Raw genomic sequence first — 27244 nt, forward strand, 5'->3', positions numbered from 1 at the left:
TGTCTATGCATTTTCTGTTTGAACATTATTTATTTCCATACACCATACTTATATTATTAATTTCACAATGTTATCTGGATCTTGTTTGAAGGGAGAGGATAAAAATAGGCCCCTCCTGCTGTCCGATCCTATTTCATTCTGAATTGAAATATAGTTTAAACAAATAACATTTTAATCATTCAGATCCATAAAAAATTATAAAAAACAACAATTATGTTAATAATTGTATTTATGTGTTGAATGCTATAATTTTATTTGCTTATTTATTGTATTTTTCATGTATATGTTGCATTTCTTTCCCAGGCCTTGTAGTGGTCGTTGGCCATATTATGTAATTTCCCTGCAGTGGTCACTGTTCATGTCTATTTTTAGCCCAAATTCTTAGTCTAAAAACCTCCAAGTGACCTATCATGTAATTGATAAAAATCCAATGGTGAAATTCTCCCCAAATTTAATTTAATAGCCAATCAAATTAAGCGATACGGTAACGTGGTTTGATGCGGTCAGTATCTGACCGGTGAGATTAGGGTCACTCTGTCTTCATCTCTGATAGTGTTAGCACGAGTAATGTTTTGATACAGTAAGTTTTTGAAACGCAGTTTCTAGTTTTTTGTTGTATGCGATATCGCATGATTATTTGTGCTGGTTCCGGTTGGGGTACAATATGTAAACAATGAGGATTTTAAATGTGTGCGTGATTGGACATTCTCACATCAGAAGATTAAGAGATTATGGTATGCAGACAGAAACAGACAATCTAAATTTGGACCCTGAAGTGTTTAAAGTATCATTTAGAGGAAAAGGCGGTTTGAGATTAAACAAGCGTGTCTTCAGATCGGAGATTCTGCATTTTGACTCAATTCCCGATGTGGTGTTTTTACAGATTGGTGAAAATGATATCTGTGAAAATACAAACAGTGAGAAATTAGCTAGGGATATTATATCTGTGGGACAGTATTTAAGAGATGGGGTTGGAGTAAAGGTAGTGATAATAGGCCAGTTAATTCGCCGAATGCAGTTTGCATCATGCCAAAATTTTAACGTCTTTGTGGTTCAGACTAATGAACATTTGAAACGTTTTGCTGAGCCACTTGATGGAATTTATTTCTGGGGACATCGGGGTTTTTGGAAGGATTTTCATTATTTAGGCCCGGATGGTGTCCATCTGCTGTGTACCCCTGCCGAGGACCAGCCCATGAGGAAGTTTCGCCGCAGCATTAGGAATGCGGTGATCCTGCACTCAAAAGTTTTGAGGCCAGTATGATTTTAGATCTTATGTGCTATCACTCTAGAATAATGATATTCAATAATATGTGAATGTATATATCCATATTGATATATATTTACATTTTATTTGTTTGAATTAAGACAGTGTAGGGGCACTTTATGTATTAAGTCCCTGAAATTTAAATGCGTGATTTTTCGTGTTGATGAGCATCAGTTATAATTCTACCTTTCATTTTAATTAAGCGTTTTGGCTGGAACTGATAAATTTTATGTTTGTTGAGTTTGCATACTAAAGAATGATGAAGGAATATTGGGTCTGTGTAACCCATATGGTCAGTGGGACATGTTCCTTACAATTATGAATTTAATGTTACCTCGTAATTAAAAATCAGGTTGAGAATTTTTAGTTACATGAATGTTTGGATCTACATGTACTGTTAATGATGAAGGAACATTGGGTCTGTGATACCCATATGGTCAGTGGGACATGTTCCTTACAATTATGAATTTAATGTTAATAATGTTATGTAATTAAAGTCATGTTGGGACTATTTAGTTACATAATGTTTGAATCTTCATGTACTAATAATGATGTAGGAACATTGGGTCTGTGTTACCCATATGGTCAGTGGGACATGTTCCTTACAATTATGAATTACTAATAATGATGTAGGAACATTGGGTCTGTGTTACCCATATGGTCAGTGGGACATGTTCCTTACAATTATGAATTACTAATAATGATGTAGGAACATTGGGTCTGTGTTACCCATATGGTCAGTGGGACATGTTCCTTACAATTATGAATTACTATAATAATGATGTAGGAACATTGGGTCTGTGTTACCCATATGGTCAGTGGGACATGTTCCTTACAATTATGAATTACTAATAATGATGTAGGAACATTGGGTCTGTGTTACCCATATGGTCAGTGGGACATGTTCCTTACAATTATGAATTACTAATAATGATGTAGGAACATTGGGTCTGTGTTACCCATATGGTCAGTGGGACATGTTCCTATTATTATGAATTTTATTGTAACAGGTACATGTAGATCAAAATCTTGTTGGTATGCGCTTAACTGATCCGGTCAAAATACCAAGTACATGGTTGAAATCATCTGTTAATGCAAAAGTTGATTATGAAAATTTTTTTTTATGGGTTAGGCTAATCATATATGTGAAAGGATAGGATCCATACCTATTATTCTTATTATATATTTAGCCATTATGCCACCCAAAAAGAGAGCCAGGAGAGATGATGTGGCAACTGGAGGATTACCACCAACAACACCACCCACTGAAGTAAATAAGGGGAAAAAAGGGCCAAAAAGAACCCGAAACAGTCGGAGAATGACACTGTCAAGGTGCTACCAAATATTGATTATGAACTTCTGGCAAAAGAAATTGTAAACCAACAAAAAGCTGATAGTGAGAAACAAAACATCAGTGAAAGTGTTGGGCAACCTCCGATGGTGAATTCTGTTGAGGATACTGCACCAGTAGTTGGGGAAGCTATACCAGCCGCTGCCACAATTCCTGCCTCTGCGGCTGCCACAATTCCTGCCTCTGCACTTGGAACATTACTGGATAATGTGTTCACAGGTGAGCCCGCAGGCAATTTATCGCGGAGTACTGGTAGTAGTTTTGCATGCTCTAGTAGCCCTCAAATTCACTTATCAGATTGTGTGCCTCTAGGGGCATCAGTTTCCTCAAAACTGAAACTTAAAATTTGGAACAATGAATTTGTTGACTTAAAAAATTTATTGCCGACCTCAGGAGATGAACCCCTTTCAATTGTGGTACAAGCGGGTAAAATTGAGCTACAACAAGCGGCTTCACATAAAACACCTATTACAATCCATCAATGGACAGATGCTTTTCTGGTATTCAGTACAATTTACTTACAGAAATTTCCCCATGAGGCATGCAATCTGTTAAAATACATGTTTACAATTAGGGAGATTCACAAGCTTCATGGGGACCAACCCTGGAGAATGTATGATGAGTCATTTAGGAAAATAAGAGAGACATCCCTCCTGCCGTGGGAGAGAGTAGTAACAGAGTTGCGACTTAAGGTAGCCTCTATGGGTTAAAGTCTCCTACCCAATTTCAAGCTTATAATGGACCCCAATAGACATAAAGGGCACAGTTTTCAGATAGGGGCAGCAACACATGCTGCACAGTTAGGCTATTCTGAGAGTTTTATTCAGCATTTAGGCCGCTGGAACTCCAATGCATTACACAGATATATTAGAATACAATCGTTTCAGCTGTAATTATTTGTATCTACAATCTTTCTTACCCCTGCAGTTTATTTATAGCAGGCCAGTGAGTAACTGCTGCTATTGATCTGTACCAAAAAATGTCCTTATGTTTGTTACTTTTTCCATAAGAGAATCTTGTGCGTAAAATACGGAGGGTGTCTGACTCTCAATTAATTTTGTTAGTTATAGTATGTTTACAGGTGTAGTAATGTGTAATGATAGGTCAGTGTTTAACTGCTATTTTGTAGTTGCACATTGTGTCTTTAGATATTGTTAGTACAACTTTTAAGTTAGTTTATTAGAGTGCCTGCGGGTTTCACCTTGGAATTGCCATTCATGTTACGTTTGTACGGGTTATAGTATAATGAATTATATGCACTTATTGCCAGGTCAGTGTGTAACTGCTGGTAACACTATGCCAAGTCAGTGTTTAACTGTTGGTACATTTGACTATAAACTGTGATTTGTGTATGTGTTCACATCAGCATCAACAAGTGCACAACTCACCTTGGATGGCACAATGGAATTGCCAATTGTCATTATGCAATTCACATTTGGTGGCATATTTTATTTTTGAGGTGCCATCTTTTTGCTGGTTTTGTATATATTGTATATAATTTTGAACAAAATATTGTTTTTCTGTATTTTAAGGGGATCAGCATATTGATAAGTTATTTAACATTTTGTGTGAACAGCTTTGGGTCTGATCCCCTACTATGTTGTTTATATTTTTCTTTACTTTCGTCATTTTTAATAAATGACATATTTCATCATGCACAAGTGTTGAGTTCATTTATCAGACAGCAAAAACCGAGCTGCGGTGGGGTTGTGCAGCATGAGAAAACATAAATGATTTTGTGAACCTATTTGAATTGAAAATTTAAGAGAATTGGGCACACAAAAATGAATGATTTCAAACTACATAATAACGGTTGGTAAATTATTATCCATTCAGTTGAATGAATGAATGAAAACTGTAAAGCTGACTTAATATCACAGCTCTCACTGTTACCTTCAACTTACATTTCAGAAAAGTAAATGACATAATCATGTATATGTTCATATCCTTATATAGAACAAGTCTCTTCCTGTGCAGTCTATATAAATCATACAACGGAACAATTATAGTATGGGAAAATCTTATTTAAATTGGTTTGATGCAATGCTACGAACAAAATCATAGTAACATTTTTAAACTGAAATTCAAATTTAAATGGCCTTTAGGATATAATGCCTGAATTATCCTTAAGTTTCTAAAAATCATTCTCAATTCAGCAATATGTCATTACCTCTTAAAACATTAAACGCCGTATTAAATGTCATTGGTTGTTCAGAGAGATTACAAAGTTTGTGTTTTCATCATGCTACATAAGTTATAAACCATCTACAAATTTTACAATGAAATTCAAACAAATTAAAATATAATGAAGACAAAATTCATGTTTTATATATATGGTGTTGAATGTTGACAATAAACGTAAATATTCACCGTCACATAATGTCAAAAGCTTTATTCTAGCATTTATGCTCAGTCACATGCACTGATCAAAACATTGTAGTTAGAAAAGAAATAAGAAATGGACTGCATAGAGAAATTTGAATGTCATTGTAGCGATAAAAAATTGACAACCCATTGTCCAGTGGTAGCTTTAAAACTTTTTTGATGCTAGTTTCCTTTGTAGAAAAAACGTCACTAAAATGGAGAGTCTTATTAGCCCCATAGTCGTACCTAAATATAATGGACAAACAGTTTTCTTGCCCAGTCAACTGAATCGCATCAGTAAACGTAGTAAGGCTGGCTCAAAAACATACTCAGGTGATGTCCTCAGAAAATCAATAACCTTTGTTTCACCATTAAGACAGAAATCAAAGAGCCTGTTGGGAAACACTTTAGTTTCAATAGTCACAAATAGAAATATATGACAGAAGTAGTTATTGACCATGTTCCTCGGTGAAAAAGAAAAGTTCTATATGCACAAACTCACATCATTCAGATCTGACAGCATGAATAAGCAGAATGATTTCATCAAAATGAACGCCTTTAAACAGCATTAATGTATCTCCTGGTACCCATAGAGTAAAAATTCTATTAATTCATCCAAAATGAAAATAATAAATGTAGTTGTTGATTTATTTTATAATTAATGTTCCAAGTAAATCATAGACGGAATCCTAAATATGAAATATTTCCATACGACAAAAGTTTTTTACAAATTGAACTTATAAAGAATAAAGCAAGTTTTAAAATCGATGTAGGCAACACAATTTCTCCCATTTCCTACAAATTCAGAGGTTAAAAACAGAGAATAAAAAGGCAAAATTAGCTGCTAATTATAACAATAAAACCAGGCAGGTCATGTGTCATGGTGCAATCTAATAAAAAATACAGCACACACTTTAATTATTTCCGTGTTTATATTATTAGTGGTCTTGTTAAAACAATACTTAATGACTCTATAAATACAATAAATATTTTATCGAACAAATGACATGATTAAAGTTATTATACTGTTTATCGATGTTGTTGCTAGGTTGGAGGCCCGACCCAAACCTTGTCAGTGTGATGACTTGTATAAAAGGAAGCACTGCATGTGACAAATGCGAAAGTTATTCGTTGGTGTTAATTAAATTTTATGATTATTGCCAAGAAAAATGAAAAAAAGATCATGCAAATAATTAAGATATATGTTTAAAACAATGAAAGCCTGTACTTAAATGAATAAAAATAGAAATGAAATTATACATCCTTTTTAACTCACAGCAAGGTTCATCAGCACTAGGAGAATTTTAAAAAAAACCAAACCTTTTAATATAAATCAAACAATAGGAGAAAAGATATATCAAATCTTTTGGCAATTACCGTCTTTTAATGTTTGATTTTACATCTTGACAGAATAGTAGGTAAAATCTTTAGAGACTTTTTCAGAGGCATATTCTTCAGAAAGACTTTTACAACTGACACGGAATCAGCAATATTCAGACATTGATCAAACAATAATATTACAAAAATGAATTCCTTCAAATACCTACTTTGATTATAAATTAACCGGAATGTGAACATATTGACTTGAAAAGCTTCAATCCGGCTTATAAATAAGAGAATCCACAAAAATATTATATTAAATACTACGTGTAGGAATGAGATATCCCCGACTTGAATACACAATTTAGATTGGTATATGATGGCCATTGTTAGAACATTAGGAATGTATTTTTACTTCTTTTATTAACCTACGTCTTATTCCGCCATAACAAACAAGTGCGTGTTTGAAGTTTGTATACGATTTAAATTTCGATTCTTTAAAAAAACAATTTTTCATAATAAAAAAAATTACAAAATGTCTACACGTTAACAAAAGTATCTGAGTATCAACAAGTTTAGCTTTGTATCAACAAAACCATCATGATATTGGGTATATGCCAGTAGCATTACCTTTACCAAAGTACACTTTCGTCCCTCAAATCTAGTTCTATGAGTAACAGTATCAACTTACTTACTTATACACATAGAGCCACGAAAAATAAAAGACACGAAATTTGATTTTTAGATTTTATTCGGATTATATTTGATACAATTTATTTGTGACTTTTAAATCTCTGGGCACACCTATAACATATGAAAACTTTTTCAGACAATCTACATCTTAATTGACAAAATCAACCTCAATCGAATCTATTGTTACAAGCATGGAAAACCTAAGGAGAGGACAGATCATTCTAGTGTTCTAAAAAATGTAATCTAGTTCATTGGAACCAAATTCATATTCATCATCAACTTCTGTCCAGCTTTTGCAAGTACCCCACCATCTGAAAACAAAAAGAAAAGTTAACATAAAATGCAAAACTTAGTTTATATGAGGTCTTATCACGAAAAGTGCGGCATTGTTTTTCAATATTCGCATTTATAGAATTCATACTGATAAACATATACATGAAGAAAAATATATGAAATAACTTGATATTTACACTTTGTGGTTACCCTTTTTATATTGGTTATTTCATCTACATGTATTTTACTTTCTAACAGAATAATCATTCCAACAATGAATAAATTATTTATAATTCAAATTGTTTTTGGTTTCGACGTTTGGGTACTTACGAATATCCTGTACAGATTCTTCTCTTTCTGATACAGTCTTGATCGAGAACATCGAAGTATATGAATCCAATCATAGCCGCATCAAACGAATTCTCCTGTGCATTTGACAGGCAGTCATAGAATGTTTTATCACAGTCACACGACACCCTTGAAAAAAATTACCAGGCAAATTGAAACAAGAAACAAATAGGCCATAAAAGTCACCTGAGTAACATATAACCCATACACAAACTTGTCGAGGAGTCTCATATATGCATTTAATTAGGTTTCATTCTGGAGTAGTAAAATTATAAATTTGTAATGACGACCACCTCCCTGCCTGAAATCTTTTAAAAAGAACTATGAAACCTATAATTTTGGCAAACAAGAGGCCAATGGGCCACATCGCTCACCTGAACAACAGTTCCTTGTAACATTCTATTTCATAGCATATGTTATTTCTATTTTAAACTTTAAACCCCTTTCTGGGCCCCCAGTATTGGTCCGGGGTTTATGGTTGGCTTTAACAACTACACTTTTTGAGAACCCTTGCATTGTAATCTCACAAACTGTAGCATTGTAGTTCTCAAGAAGAAATTTTTTTAAAATGGTCCATATGTATTTCTATGTTAAACTTTGAACCCCACTTGGGGCCTCAGTATTAGTCTGGGGGTCTTGGGGCCCCAATATTAGTCCGGGGTCACGATTTTACCAATTTAGAATCTACAATAGCCAATGATGCTTGCATAGTAATCTCACAAACTGTTGCACTGTAGTTCTTGAGAAGAAGATTTTTAAACATGTTCCCTATATATTTCTATGTTAATTTTGAACCCCTTCTTGGGCCCCAATATTAGTCTGGGGGTCACGGCTTCCACAATTTAGAAACTTTACAATTTGAGAATGCTTGCATAGTAATCTCACAAATTGAAGCATTGTAGTTCTCCTCCATAAGATTTTTAAACATGTTTCCTCCTATCTTTCTATGTGAAACATTAAACCCCTTCTCCTGGGGCCCCAGTATTAGATCGCTTCTATAATTTAAATTGTTTACTATTTGAGGATCCAAGTAAAGTAATCTCACAAAGAATGACATTGTAGTTCTCGAGAAGATTTTTTAAAAACATGTTTCCTATATATTTCTATGTTAAACTTTGAACCCCTCTTGATGCCCCAGTATTACGGTAGTCCGGGGGGTCATGATTTTAACACTTTAGAATCTACAATTGCCAAGGATGTATGCATAGTAATATCCCAAACTGTTGCAATGTAGTTCTTGAGAAGAAGATTTTTAAACATTTTTCTTATATATGTTAAACTTTGAATCTGGCCGGGGCCCCAGATTTTGCCCGGGGGTCACAATTTTAACAATTTAGAATCTTCACTATACATACAAGCTTATGTTTAAATATTTGCATTTCTGGTGCAGTGGTTTTTGAGAAGAAGATTTTAAAACATTTATCATATTTATTTCTATGTTAATCTTTGAACCCCGTTTGGAGCCCCATATTTAGAACAGGGGTCATGATTTTTATAATTTTGCATCTTCACTATACATACAAGCTTTTGTATAAATATTGGCATTTCTGGTGCAGTTGTTCTTGAGAAGAAGATTTTTAAACAATTTTCCTACATATTTCTATGTTTAAGTTGTAGTCCGGCCCGCCTGGGACCCCAGTTTTGGTTTGGGGGTCACAATTTTTATAATTTAGAATCTTCACTATATATACAAGCTTTTGTGTAAACGTTAGCTTTTCTGGTGCAGTTGTTTTTGAGATGGGGATTTTTAAACATTTAACCTATGGTTTTCTATGTTAAACTTTGAACCCCGCCTGGGGCCCCAGTTTTGGTCCGGGGGTCACAACTTTTACAATTTAGAATTTTCACTATACATAAAAGCTTTTGTGTAAATATTGGCATTTCTGGTTCAGTGGTTCTTGATATAAAGATTTTTAAACATTTATCCTACGTATTTCCATGTTAAATTTTGAACCCGGCCTGGGGCCCCAGTTTTGGTCCGGGGGTCACGATTTTTACAATTTAAAATTTTCACTATATATACAAGCTTTTGTGTAAATATTGGCATTTCTGGTTCAGTGGTTCTTGAGAAGAAGATTTTTAAACATTTTTCCAATGTATTTCCAAGTTAAATTTTAAACCCCGCCCGGGGCCCCAGTTTTGGTCCGGGGGTCACGATTTTTACAATTTAGAATCTTCACTATATATACAAACTTTTGTGTAAATATTGGCATTTCTGGTTCAGTGGTTCTTGAGAAGAAGATTTTTAAACATTTTCCAATGTATTTTCATGTTAAATTTTGAACCCCGCCTAGGGCCCCAGTTTTGGTCCGGGGGTCACGATTTTTACAATTTAGAATCTTCACTATATATACAAGCTTTTGTGTAAATATAGGCATTTCTGGTGCAGTGGTTCTTGAGAAGAAGATTTTTAAAGACATGCACCCTATTTTCATTGTTTCGTAATTATCTCCCCTTTAAAAAGGGTTGTACCCTTTATTTTAACAATTTATAATCCCCTTTTCATAAAGATGCTTTGTACCAAGTTTGGTTAAATTTGGCCCAGAGGTTTTTGAGAAGAAGTCAAAAATGTGAAAAGTTTACAGACGGACGGACAGACGGACGGACGACAGACAACGGGTGATCAGAAAAGCTCACTTGAACCTTCGGTTCAGGTGAGCTAAAAACTTAAAGATCTGGTCTTCGAATTCATGAATTCAGTTTTCTTTTCAGGTGTGTGGGAGCAAAGAAGATACCTTTTAAACACTATATGCATTAACACCTGAAACGGGGATCATGAATTTCACAATTTTGGTAGATGGGTTCATGGGCAGCATAATCATGCATTAGTTTTTAGCAAATATATATGGGAGTAGAGAAGAAGATTTTCTAAGATTTAATACATTTTAACTATATGGCCATATTGGCCCTACCCTTGATCCTGAACCCCTTAAACAGGGGTCATGGTTTTCACAATTTTGGTAGAGGGCTTCATGGACATTATTACCAGACATTTAGTTTTAAACAAATATATATGGGAGTAGAGAAGAAGATTTTCTTAGATTTAATACATTTTCTACTATATGGCGATATTGGCCACACCCTACAGCCTGAACCCCTGAAACAGGGGTCATGAATTTCACAATTTTGGTAGAGGGCTTCATGGACATCATAACCATGCAACCAATTTTTTCCTCAAATAAATGGGAGTAGAGAACAAGATTTTTTAAAATTTGGCTTTTTTTTTTGCATATTTGGCCCCACCTGTGGTACCCAGGGGTGGTAGAGCCATGAATTTCACAATTTAGATTCCCTTTTCCACAGAGATGCCTCACATCAAAATCGGTAACAATTGGCCTTGTAGTTTTAAAGAAGAAGTTAAAAATGTAAAATTGTTAACGCACGACGGACGACGCAGGACAAAAACGGATAACAATAGGTCACCTGAGTAAACTCAGGGGACCTAAAAAAAATGAAATAAAATATACGAAAATGAAAAAATCAGTCAAATTGTAAAAAAATGAAATAAAATATACGATGATGAAAGAACCAGGCAAATTGAAAAATAAATGAAATAAATTATACGATGATGAAAGAACCAGGCAAATTGAAAAAAAATGAAATAAAATATACGATAATGAAAGAAACAGGCAAATTAAAAAAAATTAAATAAAATAAACGATAATGAAAAAACCAGGCAAATTCAACAAATCATACAATAAGATAATTGTACATGTACGGAAATGAAAGAAACAGGCAAATTAAAAAAAATTAAATAAAATATACGGTAATGAGAGAACTAGGGAAATCCCTCGCCCCGAAAAACAGTTTAAAACCCCAACCTTAAACTAATGATTGCCAGATTTGTATAAAATCTATATTGCATGTTTACACAGTTTCATCATAACCATTATCCGGATAAAGGATGCTGTTACCCAGATTCGTTGTGCTATAAATGGTATAAAAACTTGAACATTTTAAATGAAGTATGTTTTGATTAATTATTAAAATGTATATGTAAGGAAAAAGTCTTGCCTTGTATAATCTCCATCATTTGTCAAACCGTACTTGCTTTGACCCGCTTCTATAAACATGTCGCAGTGGTCATGCTCACGACAACACATATCAACTTCCTCTGCCGTACCCAAATCATCGTAAGTGGCTGCGTCATTTCCGGCGCCGCACCATTTTGTTCCTTTATAAAAGGAGAAGGGATAGATAAGTCATATCCTTCTCTGAGACACAAGTCTAAGGGGTGGGGGCAATTGCTCTGAGAGAGAGAGAGAGAGAGAGAGAGAGAGAGATGCATGGTAACCTGGATAAATCAAATCGAGATCCCGCCGACTAATTGCATGGGGAGCTTGAATTAGTTTCCTTAATTCATTCAGCTCTTTGTCACTCATAATTGATCGCAAACTTCTTCCTTTTCCACTCTTTTTTCTTTCATTCTCGTATTTTTCCCTCAGACTGCAATCAAAGTTAAAAAAAAATATCCGGCATTATTTTCACATTGAGGTTATCAGTAGGTATATTTTTGATTTTTTAATGTGAAGCAATTTAATACGTTGATGAATGTCAGAACCATTTCTTTTTCAGCTTATTTCACACTTATAAATGCTTTAATAATTCTTACTTAAATTTATACTGTAGAAATGCTGCAGGAAGAATTAATTACCTTGATTTCCAGACATTAGTATGACCATCATCAATATATAAAAATTTAAGACGGAATGTTAGGAATTATCTTATGGGATTCAATTCAACCGGTTGTAAAAAGCAATGAATTGATAATTCGTGGTATCGAAAACTTTATTGACATCGATTTTGATCTTCGGTCATTAAAATGTTGATATACACTCTTAACTTGTTTTTCTTATATTTTTTATTTATTTTACAAAGATTGCAATAAAGTTTATTTATTTTCAAAACAAGCAGTATATAATGTGAATTTCACGATTACGTAACGAACATTATCAATGCATTATGCAAAGAGACTCGCGTAAACACTCTATATTTTAAAGAAATGTTGTGTTACAACGCACTTTTTAAAAAATCACGCCCTTTGAACAAAATATATCTACAGTGTGTAAAATTTGAGACCAAGGCAACGCACTTTGTACAAAAAAGTTTCAAAGTGCGTGGACATGGTCGATATTAACGCAATTTGAAATATGAATTGTGCAAGATATATGCACGATCCAGGTTTTTAGCGAACCTGATTTAAGCAGTTCCTTCCTAAACACATTTTCTCATAAACTAATTTTTTTAACAATTTACACATTAATCACAGTTGAAATGATATATGATATATGCATTTTTTGAAATAGGACAAAACTGTTCTTTCATTTTCAATCCGTTTACTATGTGATTATTGATGCAATAAATTAACATCTTTATTAAATAATCTTTTATGTGCAGCAAAGTTTATGCCTTAACCCCGGTTTGCTAAAAACTCATGAAAATTTATATGAAATGTCGCCTCCGTTTCCAGTGAGGGTAGTACATGCAACCAAAGTAATAAATATAGACACTTAGTCGTACAGTTTACTTATTAAGATATATACATGTAGGTCTAGATTTTGTAATCATTAGTATATTTTTTTCAAAGTGCTTAATCGTCTCCATTTAAACAAATGTTGATATGCGCTCATAACTCACTTTAAAAAAAAAATTTCTTTCAAAAGTGCGGTGTCAAAAATGATGACAGACTTTTTTTTCTTTTTATAAATTTCCAGGAAACCCTACAAAGGGCTTAAACAAACATTTAATTCAAATTAAGGTCAATGAAGGCATTTTCTTGTTTTTCGCTTTTACAAATGTCCTCGTTTTATTATTCAGAGATAATATTATAATGTATGTACGGAATATATACGATATCATTATAACAAAGAAAACTTTGATTTTCAAAGGTGATTTTTTTTTTTTGGGGGGGGGGGGTCATCTGCCCTGTGAGTCAAATCTTTTGTTATTTGCAATTAATTTTTTTTTTGATTTAATAACGTATATAGAAGGCTGTGATTCTGTTGTATTCGTGGACCAATTGATGGCGACACTTCACGCATACGACACAAAATATAGATACTGTTTCCAAGTAAAACAGTATTATTACGTGTGTGTATATTTCTTTGCAAACATTAATTAAAATCATATAAAATTAATGAAAGAAGGTCCCCAATCCTTCATCTTTTTTCACCAGACATAGAACATGTTTTCCATGAATTTCAACAATGTGAAGTAAAAGTAACCACTACTTTTTTTCAAATATTTCCTTTTTAATTCAAATATTTACAATGTCGGCCCTACAGGTTTATTCTTTTGTTCTATACAATTAATCGTTTTCGGAGACAGTTGAAATCCAAGTAGGTAATAGTTAGCTAACTATGCATTTTAATCGACCAAATGAAAAAATTCGGTTGCCTATCGATCGGGTAAAATGTGACATATATACTTATAAACATTTGCCAACTTTATGTGTTTCTGGATTTCACAAATACGGTTTCTTTATGCCGTATTCCGACAGGTTCCCAAACATTTTGGAAGGAAATCTCACTTATTATGTTAGTGCTTACGTATATATCTATTATATCTATCTACGGACGTCTTTATCATATGACCTCTGGTTTGCCGTTTTATTGGGGGGTTCGAAATAATAAATATTCATAAAAAACGGACAAGAAATTAGCAAACTGGTCTACGGTGTGAAAGTGTATAGAAAGAGGTTGTAGGTTTTTGATTATGCAATACAAGATTTTAATTATTTCAATTATATATATCATTAAACTGTTAAGTCTTTAAGATAAGGTCTCGTCAATACTAACCCTGGGAAATATACTTAAAATGCTAATGAAATGCAATTTCCTTATTCTTTATTTCAAGGTCTACATTAAAGGCTTTTATTTTTAACTGATTATACGGTGAAAGCAGCCGACATAAGGTAATTCATGCCCATGCATTGATCTTAACAGTAACCAATAAAGCTTATTCCATTAATAGACTTAAATCTTTCGTTCCATCTATGAACTGCAGCTTGTTAATTTTTTTACCTTAAAAAATAACTAAATGGTCATTGACGAAATAATGTCATTTATTAATGACGAATCAAAAACTTGTACAAATAAACCACATCACAAACAGGGAGATCCCTGACAAAGTCAATACTTAAACTTATTAAAATGACTTGTGTAACAGGTACTGTGGGATCTCCCTTATTAGTTAAAAAACACCCGAACAAATATTGAGATCACCCGGTAAAATATAACCAAAAATAGTAAACAACAATGGCAGGGTGAGGTAATACATGTATTTGACTTACTTTAGGATGGGTCGCTGCAGCTTGATTGTTCTCCCACGGACTTTGAAGGTGTACACCATGTCGTGGGACCTGAGAAACAGCGTCACGTTTCCCTTGTATGGGGGATCTTGTTTCTTGTGTCCCTTTTTACCACATACCTGGCAAACAAAAACGGAGACAAAAATTATCATTAATAGCTTCATTTTTAAGGAAGATATTTAAGAGGACTCCCTGACAAAAGATTAGAACTGCAGATTTATATGGATAGTTTAAGCCGCGCATGCGTGTCTAGTCAAAACGCCTGGTAGGCTTTCAGTTGAAATAAAAAATATGTTTGCATAAATATTTCCGTTGGTGTTGAATCTGATTAATTTTTTTTCAAAAAAGCATTTGTTATCTTGATGACATACATGTACAATTGACAGAACTTGTTTCTTTCAAAAACCTTTTTTCTTCATTTGAATATCAGTACATAAGCATGAATAAATTTTTAAAAAATTCTAAGAAAAATTAGATTTAAAAAAAAAGTCCCTCATAGACTAAGAAACATGTGACGTCAAAGTCAAATTATGGTTGATAATATTCTAGTTTTTAGAGCCTTACCTTTGATGCCTTGAATACACATGAGCAGTCTCGCGGACACATTTCTGAGAAATGGAAGATCATACCGGATACATGTATATTATATTTTAATCGTTTAAGCTACTGATGTATAAGGGTGCAAACCGACTACCAATAGTGGTATTACCTTTATTAAATTGCCAAATAAAAAATGATATAAGTATCGACATGTTAAGTATGGGGGGTTGATCCACATTAAAGGCTGGATAACGTATTGACGAAATGCAACAATCGAAGGACCTTAAATGATTAACAGTCATATATATATATATATATATATATATATATATATATATATATATATATATATATATATATATATATATATATATATATATATATATATAATATTATACAGTAAAATGGACAGAAGAATGATCGGTGTCTGTATGTTTTTACTCGATTGCTACCCTTCCATTTGTTTTATTTGAGTACATTTCCGAGTCAATCAGGTGCCCTTATGCTCTCTTGTCGTAAGCCACCCTTTTGTACAACTTATGAACATGTTACTTCAACTTTCTTTTCAGAAACTATCAAGTCAGTATAGACTAGGTTTGAAAGAGTATCACAAAAATGTCATTACCTTACTGCAAAACATGGACACTGGTTAGTTGTTTCAAACCACAGTGTGACATACATCTATTTCATTTTTTTTTAATTTCCAAACTCTTAAGCTGTACCTACACAATCTGTGCATATGTTGCAAAGGACCGTTGTCATTTTTGAACTTGTTTTGATTGCAAGAGGTAAATATTTTCAAATTACCATTAATTTCGAAAATATTTACAATCTAGTATACAATGAATATTGCATTATACATTGTATGCATATTTTCAATATATTGACAATTATTTATTTTTAATTTTTTAATAAAAAAAATTGTAGTGGGACAATTACATATTTTTTTCTGAGGTCTCTCTCATCTACAACCGACACCAATTATTGAATAAGCATTATATATTCAATCCCCATTTCTTCATCGTAAAGCAAAGTAGTTCATGGGAATTCATGCGCATTGTATGTGTCCAAAATGCATAGTAATGTTTTAAAAACACGTTATTAATAAAAAAACTAAAAAAGATAGACAATTCATTCGAAATTTAAAAAAAAGAAACAAAATGCCAACACTTACAAAACATGGCTCTTTGTGTAACTATTTGGTATAGCTGAAGCTTTACCTTGACGCTGTTTGGTTTTTTGTTTACTTTTGAAGTTGTGCTATTTATAGTAGCATTGGCGATTTGCCTGCCTATAGCAAGGACTCTGCTTTCAACAGAGCCCGACTAAAAAAGAAATAATAAATGGACTGCATAGAGAAATTTAAATGGCATTGTAGTGACAAAAAATTGACAACCCATTGCCCAGTGGTGGCTTTGAAACTTCTGTTGATGTTAGTTGCCTTTGTAGAAACACGACACTATAATGGACAGTCTTATTAGCCCCATAGTCGTACCTAAAGATAATGGACAAACAGTTTTCTTGCCCATACAACTGCATCGCATCAGTAAACGTAGTAAGGCTGGCTCAAAAACATACTCAGGTGATGTCCTCAGAAAAACCAATAACATTTGTTTCACCATTAAGACAGAAATCAAAGAGCCTGTTGGGAAACACTTTAATCTCAGTAGTCACAAATAGAAATATATGACAGAAGTAGTTATTGACCATGTTCCTCGGTGAACGGACACCGAGAGGAAAAGCAAAGAAAAGTTCTAGATGCACAAACTCACATCATTCAGATCTGACAGCATGAATAGGCAGAATGATTTCATCAAAATAACGCCTTAAAACAGCTTTAATGTATCTCCTGGTACCCATAGAGTAAAGTTGACTAATTTTATTAGTTCAACCAAAATGAAAATAATAAATGTAGTTGTTGATTTATTTTATAATTAATGTTCCAAGTAAATCATAGACGGAATCCCAAATATGAAATATTTTCATACGACAAAAGGTTCTTACAAATGGAACTTACAAAAGAATAAAGCTAGTTTTTAAATCGATGTAGACAACACACTTTTTCCCATTTCCTACAAATTCAGAGGTTAAAAACAAATAATAAAAAGACAAAATAAGCTAGTAATTATAACAATAAAACCAGGCAGTACGTGTCATGGTACAGTCTAATACAAAAAATACAGCGCACACTTTAATTATTTCCGTGTTTATATTATTAGTGGTCTTATTAAAACAATACTTAATGACTCTATAAATACAATAAATATTTTATCGAACAAATGATATGATTAAAGTTATTATGCTGTTTATCGATGTTGTTGCTATGTTGGAAGCCCGACCCAAACCTTGTCAGCGTGATGACTTGTATAAAAGAAAGCACTGCAAGGTTATTCGTTGGTGTTAATTAAATATTATGATTATTGTAAAGAAAAATGAAAAAAATATCATGCAAATAATTAAGATATATGTTTAAAACAATGAAATCTTGTACATAAATGAATAAAAATAGAAATTATACATCCTTTCTAACTCACAGCAAGGTTCATCAGCACTAGGAGAATTTCAAAAAACCCAAACCTTTTAATATAAATCAAACAATAGGAGAAAAATATACATTATATCTTTCGGCAATCACCGTCTTTTAATGTTTGATTTTACATCTTGACAAAATAGCAGGTAAAATCTTTAGAGACTTTCTCAGAGGCATCTTCTTCAGAAAGACTTTTACAACTGACACGGAATCAGCAATGTTCAGACATTGATCAAACAATAATATTACAAAAATTAATTCCTTCAAGTACATCCTCTACTTTAATTAAAATTAACCTGAATGTGAACATATTGACTTGAAAAGCTTCACTCCGGTTTAAAAATGTGACAAAAAAAATAAGTACGAGATATTCCCGACTTGAATATACAATTTAAATTGGTATAAGATAGCCATTGTTAAAACACTAGGAATGTATTTTTACTTCTTTTATTAACCTACGTCTTATTCCACCATAACAAAAAAGTGCGTGTTTGAAGTTTGTATACGATTTAAATTTCGATTCTTAAAATAAAACAATTTTTTATCATAATTTTTTTTTACAAAATCTCTTCACGTTAACAAAAGTATCTGAGTATCAACAAGTTTAGCTTTGTATCAACAAAACCATCATGATATTGGGTATATGCCAGTAGCATTACCTTTACCAAAGTACACTTCGGTCCCTCAAATCTAGTTCTATGAGTAGCAGTATCAACTTACTTACTTATACACATAGAGCCACGAAAAATAAAAAAAAAACCACGAAATTTGATTTTAAAATTTTATTCGGATTATATTTGATGCAACTTATTGTGACTTTTAAGTCTCTGGGCTCACCTTTAACGTATGAAAACTTTTTCAGACAATCTACATCTTAATTGATAAAATCAACTTCAATCGAATCTATTGTTACAAGCATGGAAAACCTAAGGAGAGGACAGATCATTCTAGTATTCTAAAAAATGTAATCTAGTTCATTGGGACCAAATTCATATTCATCATCAACTTCTGTCCAGCTTTTGCAAGTACCCCACCATCTGAAAACAAAAAGAAAAGTTAACATAAAATGCAAAACTTAGTTTATATGAGGTCTTATCACGAAAAGTGCGGCATTGTTTTTCAATATTCGCATTTATAGAATTCATACTGATAAACATATACATGAAGAAAAATAAACATGAAGAAAAATATATGAAAAAACTTGATATAAAAATCAAACAATGAATAAATTATTTATAATTCAAATTGCTTTTGGTTTGGACGTTTGGGTACTTACGAATATCCTGTACAGATTCTTCTCTTTCTGATACAGTCTTGATCGAGAACATCGAAGTATATGAATCCAATCATGGCCGCATCAAAGGAATCCTCCTGTGCATTTGACAGGCAGTCATAGAATGTTTTATCACAGTCACACGACACCCTTGAAAAAAATTACCAGGCAAATTGAAACAAGAAACAAATAGGCCATAAAAGTCACCTGAGTAACATATAACCCATACACAAACTTGTCGAGGAGTCTCATATATGCATTTAATTAGGTTTCATTCTGGAGTAGTAAAATTATAAATTTGTAATGACGACCACCTCCATGCCTGAAATCTTTTAAAAGGAACTATGAAACCTATAATTTTGGCAAAAAACTTAAAGATCTGGTCTTCGAATTCATGAATTCAGTTTTCCTTTCAGGTGTGTGGGAGCAAAGAAGATACCTTTTAAACACTATATGCATTAACACCTGAAACGGGGATCAGGAATTTCACAATTTTGGTAGATGGGTTCATTTGCATCATAATCATGCATTAGTTTTTAGCAAATATATATGGGAGTAGAGAAGAAGATTTTCTAAGATTTAATACATTTTAACTATATGGCCATATTGGCCCTACCCTTGATCCTGAACCCCTGAAACAGGGGTCATGGTTTTCACAATTTTGGTAGAGGGCTTCATGGACATTATTACCAGACATTTAGTTTTAAACAAATATATATGGGAGTAGAGAAGAAGATTTTCTTAGATTTAATACATTTTCTACTCTATGGCGATATTGGCCACACCCTAAAGCCTGAACCCCTGAAACAGGGGTCATGAATTTCACAATTTTGGTAGAGGGCTTCATGGACATCATAACCATGCAACCAGTTTTTTCCTCAAATAAATGGGAGTAGAGAAGAAGATTTTTTAAAATTTGGCTTTTTTTTGCATATTTGGCCCCACCTGTGGTACCCCGGGGGTGGTAGAGCCATGAATTTCACAATTTAGATTCCTTTTTCCACAGAGATGCCTCACATCATGAGTAAACTCAGGGAACCTAAAAAAAATGAAATAAAATATACGAGAATGAAAGAATCAGTCAAATTGTAAAAAAATGAAATAAAATATACGATAATGAAAGAAACAGGCAAATTAAAAAAAAATGAAATAAAATAAACGATAATGAAAAAACCAGGCAAATTCAACAAATCATACAATAAGATAATTGTACATGACGGAAATGAAAGAAACAGGCAAATTTAAAAAAATTAAATAAAATATACGGTAATGAGAGAACTAGGGAAATCCCTCGCCCCGAAAAACAGTTTAAAACCCCAACCTAAAACTAATGATTGCCAGATTTGTATAACATCTATATTGCATGTACCATCATGGATGTTTAATTTACACAGTTTCATCATAATCATTATCCGGATAAAGGATGCTGTTACCCAGATTCGTTGTGCTATAAATGGTTAAAAACTTGAACATTTTAAATGAAGTATGTTTTGATTAATCATTAAAATGTATATGTGAGGAAAAAGTCTTGCCTTGTATAATCTCCATCATTTGTCAAACCGTATTTGCTTTGACCCGCTTCTATAAACATGTCGCAGTGGTCATGTTCACGACAACACATATCAACTTCCTCTGCCGTACCCAAATCATCGTAAGTGGCTGCGTCATTTCCGGCGCCGCACCATTTTGTTCCTTTATAAAAGGAGAAGGGATAGATAAGTCATATCCTTTTCTGGGACACAAGTCTAAGGGGTGGGGGCAATTGCTCTGAGAGAGAGAGAGAGAGAGAGAGAGAGAGAGAGAGAGAGAGAGAGAGAGAGAGAGATGCATGGTAACCTGGATAAATCAAATCGAGATCCCGCCGACTAATTGCATGGGGAGCTTGAATTAGTTTCCTTAATTCATTCAGCTCTTCGTCACTCATAATTGATCGCAAACTTCTTCCTTTTCCACTCTTTTTTCTTTCATTCTCGTATTTTTCCCTCAGACTGCAATCAAAGTTAAAAAAAATATCCTGCATTATTTTCACATTGAGGTTATCAGTAGGTATATTTTTGAATTTTTAATGTGAAGCAATTTAATACGTTGATGAATGTCAGAACCATTTCTTTTTCAGCTTATTTCACACTTATAAATGCTTTAATAATTCTTACTTAAATTTATACTGTAGAAATGCTGCAGGAAGAATTAATTACCTTGATTTCCAGACATTAGTATGACCATCATCAATATATAAAAATTTAAGACGGAATGTTAGGAATTATCTTATGGGATTCAATTCAACCGGTTGTAAAAAGCAATGAATTGATAATTCGTGGTATCGAAAACTTTGTTGACATCGATTTTGATCTTCGGTCATTAAAATGTTTATATACACTCTTAACTTGTTTTCTTATATTTTTTATTTATTTTACAAAGATTGCAATAAAGTTTATATATTTTCAAAACAGGCAGTATATAATGTGAATTTTACGATTACGTAACGAACATTATCAATGCATTATGCAAAGAGACTCGCGTAAACACTCTATATTTTAAAGAAATGTTGTGTTAACAACGCACTTTTAAAAAAATCACGCCCTTTGAACAAAATATATCTACAGTGTGTAAAATTTGAGACCAAGTCAACGCATTTTGTACAAAAAAGTTTCAAAGTGCGTGGACATGGTCGATATTAACGCAATTTGAAATATGAATTGTGCAAGATATATGCACGATCTAGGTTTTTAGCGAACCTGATTTAAGCAGTTCCTTCATAAACACATTTTCTAATAAACTAATTTTTTAAACAGTTTACACATTAATCACAGTTGAAATGATATATGATATATGCATTTTTTGAAATAGGACAAAACTGTTCTTTCATTTTCAATCCGTTTACTATGTGATTATTGATGCAATAAATTAACATCTTTATCAAATAATCTTTTATGTGCAGCAAAGTTTATGCCTTAACCCCGGTTTGCTAAAAACTCATGAAAATTTATATGAAATGTCGCCTCCGTGTTTCCAGTGAGGGTAGTACATGCAACCAAAGTAATAAATATAGACACTTAGTCGTACAGTTTACTTATTAAGATCTATACATGTAGGTCTAGATTTTGTAATCATTAGTATATTTTTTTCTAAGTGCTTAATCGTCTCCTTTTAAACAAATGTTGATATGCGCTCATAACTCACTTTAAAAAAAAAATTCTTTAAAATGTGCGGTGTCAAAAATGATGACATACTTTTTTTTCTTTATATAAATTTCCAGGAAACCCTACAAAGGGCTTAAACAAACATTTAATTCAAATTAAGGTCAATGAAGGCATTTTCTTGTTTTTCGCTTTTACGAATGTCCTCATTTTATTATTCAGAGATAATATTATAATGTCTGTACGGAATATATACGATATCATTATAACAAAGAAAACTTTGATTTTCAAAGGTGATTTTTTTTTTGGGGGGGGGGGGTCATCTGCCCTGTGAGTCAAATCTTTTGTTATTTGCAATAAATTTTTTTTTTTGGATTTAATAACGTATATAGAAGGCTGTGATTCTGTTGTGTTCGTGGACCAATTGATGGCGACACTTCACGCATACGACACAAAATCTAGATACTGTTTCCAAGTAAAACAGTATTATTACGTGTGTGTATATGTCTTTGCAAACATTAATTAAAATTATATGAAATTAATGAAAGAAGGTCCCCGATCCTTCATCTTTTTTCACCAGACATAGAACATGTTTTCCATGAATTTTAACAATGTGAAGTAAAAGTAACCACTACTTTTTTTTCAAATATTACCTTTTTAATTCAAATATTTACAATGTCGGCCCTACAGGTTAATTCTTTTGTTCTATACAATTAATCGTTTTCGGAGACAGTTGAAATCCAAGTAGGTAATAGTTAGCTAACTATGCATTTCAATCGACCAAATGAAAAAATTCGGTTGCCTATCGATCGGGTAAAATGTGACATCTATACTACTATATTAAAATAATAGACTCGAATTTTTTGTCTTTAATACCGAAAAATCGGAAGAATACTGTCTTTTGTTTTATATATTTTAAACATAATTGGTACTTGAAGATTACCAATTTGTTTTTATTTTTTCTCAGTTAAGCTTCGCTAATTAATAATCAACGAAAATTCCTCAAAAATTCCCGGAAATCACTTGGATTTTTTGGATTTTACAATCTTGCGCTTGCGCAATACATTCACGCTAACGGGATCTTTAGTTTACGTTTCCACAATATCACATCTGCATGAATAAACTCAGAAATGATAATACATATACGGGTAAATTTTCATTGGACTTTTGCTATATATTCTGTTCATATATATTAATGATTTCTTATGAGAGAAAGTATAAAATAACAAATATACATTTCAAGTACATGTAAGTACTTAATTACTTTTGTCTTCGTGATGACAAAAAATATTTGATTACATTCGAAAAAGTTACACTATATTTGTTAGAGTGAAGATAGAATATGTTTTATCGTAAAAATGAATAATGTCCTACGGACCCAGTTTTACAAAGAAAATACGTGTACGTTGGTGAAAAGGTGTTGAATTCAGTGGCGGATTCAGGAATTTGAAAACGGGGGGGGGGGCGCAGTTAAAGGCAGGGGGTCTGGGGGCGGCCTTGAGGCCCCCAGTGGGTCCAGGGCGAAGACCTGGTGGGGGTCCAGGGGGCGAAGGCCCCGGAAGCTCCTGAAATCTAGATATTTTGAAAGGCAAAATCATGTTGTCTGGAGGGCCAATTTTTACTTATTTTCCCGTCATTTTAGTCACTAGAAATGTTACCAAAATGTTATGAGACATCTAATTTTGAAGTAACAAAAGCTGCAGAAAGTTTCAATTGAGCTCTTACAAATAAGAAGTATTTATATCATTGTATCTGGGATAAGACTTTTAACTAAATTTTGTTCATTTTGTAGGCTTTTGCAATTTTACTCAGTAATATTGTTATTTGTCATAATTGTCCAGGAGAAAATTTGCACCAATGAGTTTGTCGGTCGTAAATAATTAAAATAAATAAAAACAAGAAATACTTCAAAATATCGTACACAATTATAGGTGTAATTACTAAACTATATCGAATGAAATAACACTTCTACATGAATATGCCTACAAATTATAAATCGTTGTATTTTTCATTTTACAAATTGAATTTAATATTAAAGTAAAGCATGACTTTATATGATCAGAAAAAAATCATCCACAAAAAAAAAAAAAAAATCAAACGGGGGGGGGGGGGGGGGGCGCGCCCGGGCCGGCGCTGGATCCGCCACTGGAATTCTTCCATTCTGTGGATTAAATTTTTTAGATAAAAGGTATTTGCAGTCTGAAAAAGGTTTGTTGTGATGAATTTGACTGTTATTTTCAAGGCAACTTCATTAACTTTCTCCATAATCGTTCCGGAGCGATTCTGCAATTTTCTGCTACATTACGGGTATAACGGAGGCATTCTAACTGTGGGGAGTGCCTTTCCCGAGACACAGTTAGATTTACCAAACTAAGGAAAGTGTAGTGAAATTAATACCATTATTGTAGGCTTATAGCTTTGTTATGCAAATTTCAATAATAAACTGTGTCGATGTACCTATTCGTAAGTGTCCGATATGCAATGTCAACCCGTGCACGCACGGGTCAAAGTCTAGTATATACTTATAAACATTTGCCAACTTTATGTGTTTCTAGATTTCACAAATACGGTTTCTTTATGCCGTATTCCGACAGGTTTCCCAACATTTTGGAAGGAAATCTCACTTATTATGTTAGTGCTTACGTATATATCTATCTAAGGACGTCTTTATCATATGACCTCTGGTTTGCCCTTTTATTGGGGGGTTCGAAATAATAAATATTCATAAAAAACGGACAAGAAATTAGCAAACTGGTCTACGGTGTGAAAGTGTATAGAAAGAGGTTGTAGGTTTTTGATTATGCAATACAAGATTTTAATTATTTCAATTATATATATCATTAAACTGTAAAGTCTTTAAGATAAGGTCTCGTCAATACTAACCCTGGGAAATATACTTAAAATGCTAATGAAATGCAATTTCCTTATTCATTATTTCAAGGTCTACATTGAAGGCTTTTATTTTTAACTGATTATACGGTGAAAGCAGCCGACATAAGGTAATTTAATCCCATGCATTGATCTTAACAGTTACCAATAAAGCTTATTCCATTAATAGACTTAAATCTTTTGTTCCATCTATGAACTGCAGCTTGTTAATTTTTTTTACCTTAAAAAACAACTAAATGGTCATTGACGAAATAATGTCATTTATTAATGACGAATCAAAAACTTGTATAAATAAACCACATCACAAACAGGGAGATCCCTGACAAAGTCATTACTTAAACTTATTAAAATGACTTATGAAACAGGTACTGTGGGATCTCCCTTATTAGTTAAAAAACACCTGAACAAATATTGAGATCACCCGGTAAAATATAACCAAAAATAGTAAACAACAATGGCAGGGTGAGGTAATACATGTATTTGACTTACTTTAGGATGGGTCGCTGCAGCTTGATTGTTCTCCCACGGACTTTGAAGGTGTACACCATGTCGTGGGACCTCAGAAACAGCGTCACGTTTCCCTTGTATGGGGGATCTTGTTTCTTGTGTACCTTTTTACCACATACCTGGCAAACAAAAACGAAGACAAAAATTATCATTAATAGCTTCATTTTTAAGGAAGATATTTAAGAGGACTCCCTGACAAAAGATTAGAACTGCAGATTTATATGGATAGTTTAAGCCGCGCATGCGTGTCTAGTCAAAACGCCTGGTAGGCTTTCAGTTGAAATAAAAAATATGTTTGCATAAATATTTCCGTTGGTGTTGAATCTGATTAATTTTTTTTCAAAAAAGCATTTGTTATCTTGATGACATACATGTACAATTGACACAACTTGTTTCTTTCAAAAACCTATTTTCTTCATTTGAATATCAGTACATAAGCATGAATAAATTTTTAAAAAATTCTAAGAAAAATTAGATTAAAAAAAAAAGTCCCTCATAGACTAAGAAACATGTGACGTCAAAGTCAAATTATGGTTGATAATATTCTAGTTTTTAGAGCCTTACCTTTGATGCCTTGAATACACATGAGCAGTCTCGCGGACATATTTCTGAGAAATGGAAGATCATACCGGATACATGTATATTATATTTTAATTGTTTAAGTTACTGATGTGTAAGGGTGCAAACCGACAACCAATAGTGGTATTACCTTTATCAAATTGCCAAATAAAAAATGATATAAGTATCGACATGTTAAGTATGGGGGGTTGATCCACATTAAAGGCTGGATAACGTAATGACGAAATGCAACAATCGAAGGACCTTAAATGATTAACAGTCAAATATATATATATATATATATATATATATATATATATATATATATATATATATATATATATATATATATATATATATATATATATATATATATATATATAATATTATACAGTACAATGGACAGAAGAATGATCGGTGTCTGTATGTTTTTACTCGATTGCTACCCTTCCATTTGTTTTATTTGAGTACATTTCCGAGTCAATCAGGTGCCCTTATGCACTCTTTAGTCGTAAGCCACCCTTTTGTAAAACTTATGAACATGTTACTTTAACTTTCTTTTCAGAAACTATCAAGTCAGTATAGACTAGGTTTGAAAGAGTATCACAAAAATGTCATTACCTTACTGCAAAACATGGACACTGGTTAGTTGTTTCAAACCACAGTGTGACATACATCTTTTTCATTTTTTTTTTAATTTCCAAACTCTTAAGCTGTACCTACACAATCTGTGCATATGTTGCTAAGGACCGTTGTCATTTTTGAACTTGTTTTGATTGCAAGAGGTAAATATTTTCAAATTACCATTAATTTCGAAAATATTTACAATCTAGTATAGAATGAATATTGCATTATACATTGTATGCATATATTCAATATATTGAC

The 27244-nt window shown here is 32.8% G+C and overlaps 2 protein-coding genes and 1 long non-coding RNA gene across 3 annotated transcripts; 1 reads left to right on the forward strand and 2 right to left on the reverse strand.

Annotated features, from left to right (window-relative positions):
- The first annotated feature begins 291 nt into the window (after nucleotides 1-291).
- Nucleotides 292-4279, forward strand: LOC105328263 (uncharacterized). The gene is made up of 2 exons (XR_010711891.1): nucleotides 292-1254; nucleotides 2458-4279. It is a non-coding gene; the product is annotated as an uncharacterized lncRNA (long non-coding RNA).
- Nucleotides 4280-7033: 2754 nt separating this feature from the next.
- LOC136273678 (phospholipase A(2)-like) lies at nucleotides 7034-15331 on the reverse strand. The gene is made up of 5 exons (XM_066078757.1): nucleotides 14908-15331; nucleotides 11911-12062; nucleotides 11631-11790; nucleotides 7599-7745; nucleotides 7034-7306 (listed from the first exon to the last, which is right to left on the reverse strand). Exons 1-5 carry the CDS (start codon nucleotides 15087-15089, stop codon nucleotides 7225-7227), a joined length of 723 nt encoding a protein of 240 aa, XP_065934829.1. The 5' UTR covers nucleotides 15090-15331; the 3' UTR covers nucleotides 7034-7224.
- A 3440-nt stretch (nucleotides 15332-18771) lies between these two features.
- LOC105317126 (phospholipase A(2)) lies at nucleotides 18772-25991 on the reverse strand. The gene is made up of 5 exons (XM_034462074.2): nucleotides 25784-25991; nucleotides 21105-21256; nucleotides 20801-20960; nucleotides 19272-19418; nucleotides 18772-19032 (listed from the first exon to the last, which is right to left on the reverse strand). Exons 1-5 carry the CDS (start codon nucleotides 25963-25965, stop codon nucleotides 18951-18953), a joined length of 723 nt encoding a protein of 240 aa, XP_034317965.2. The 5' UTR covers nucleotides 25966-25991; the 3' UTR covers nucleotides 18772-18950.
- Nucleotides 25992-27244: the final 1253 nt, after the last annotated feature.

Source organism: Magallana gigas, chromosome 3 (assembly GCF_963853765.1).
Source record: "Magallana gigas chromosome 3, xbMagGiga1.1, whole genome shotgun sequence".
Lineage (NCBI taxonomy): Eukaryota > Metazoa > Mollusca > Bivalvia > Ostreida > Ostreidae > Magallana > Magallana gigas.

Excerpts from the sequence above, each read along its gene's own strand:
- LOC136273678 (XM_066078757.1), bottom strand. The coding sequence starts at position 15,089 with ATGAAGCTATTAATGATAATTTTTGTCTCCGTTTTTGTTTGCCAGGTA. Across the intron at positions 12,063-14,907 it reads CTGCAGCGACCCATCCTAAA|TCTGAGGGAAAAATACGAGA; the intron begins GTAAGTCAAATA and ends CTTTGATTGCAG. Across the intron at positions 11,791-11,910 it reads TCTCGATTTGATTTATCCAG|GAACAAAATGGTGCGGCGCC; the intron begins GTTACCATGCAT and ends CCTTTTATAAAG.
- LOC105317126 (XM_034462074.2), bottom strand. The coding sequence starts at position 25,965 with ATGAAGCTATTAATGATAATTTTTGTCTTCGTTTTTGTTTGCCAGGTA. Across the intron at positions 20,961-21,104 it reads TCTCGATTTGATTTATCCAG|GAACAAAATGGTGCGGCGCC; the intron begins GTTACCATGCAT and ends CCTTTTATAAAG. Across the intron at positions 19,419-20,800 it reads AATGATGGAGATTATACAAG|GGTGTCGTGTGACTGTGATA; the intron begins GCAAGACTTTTT and ends ATTTTTTTCAAG.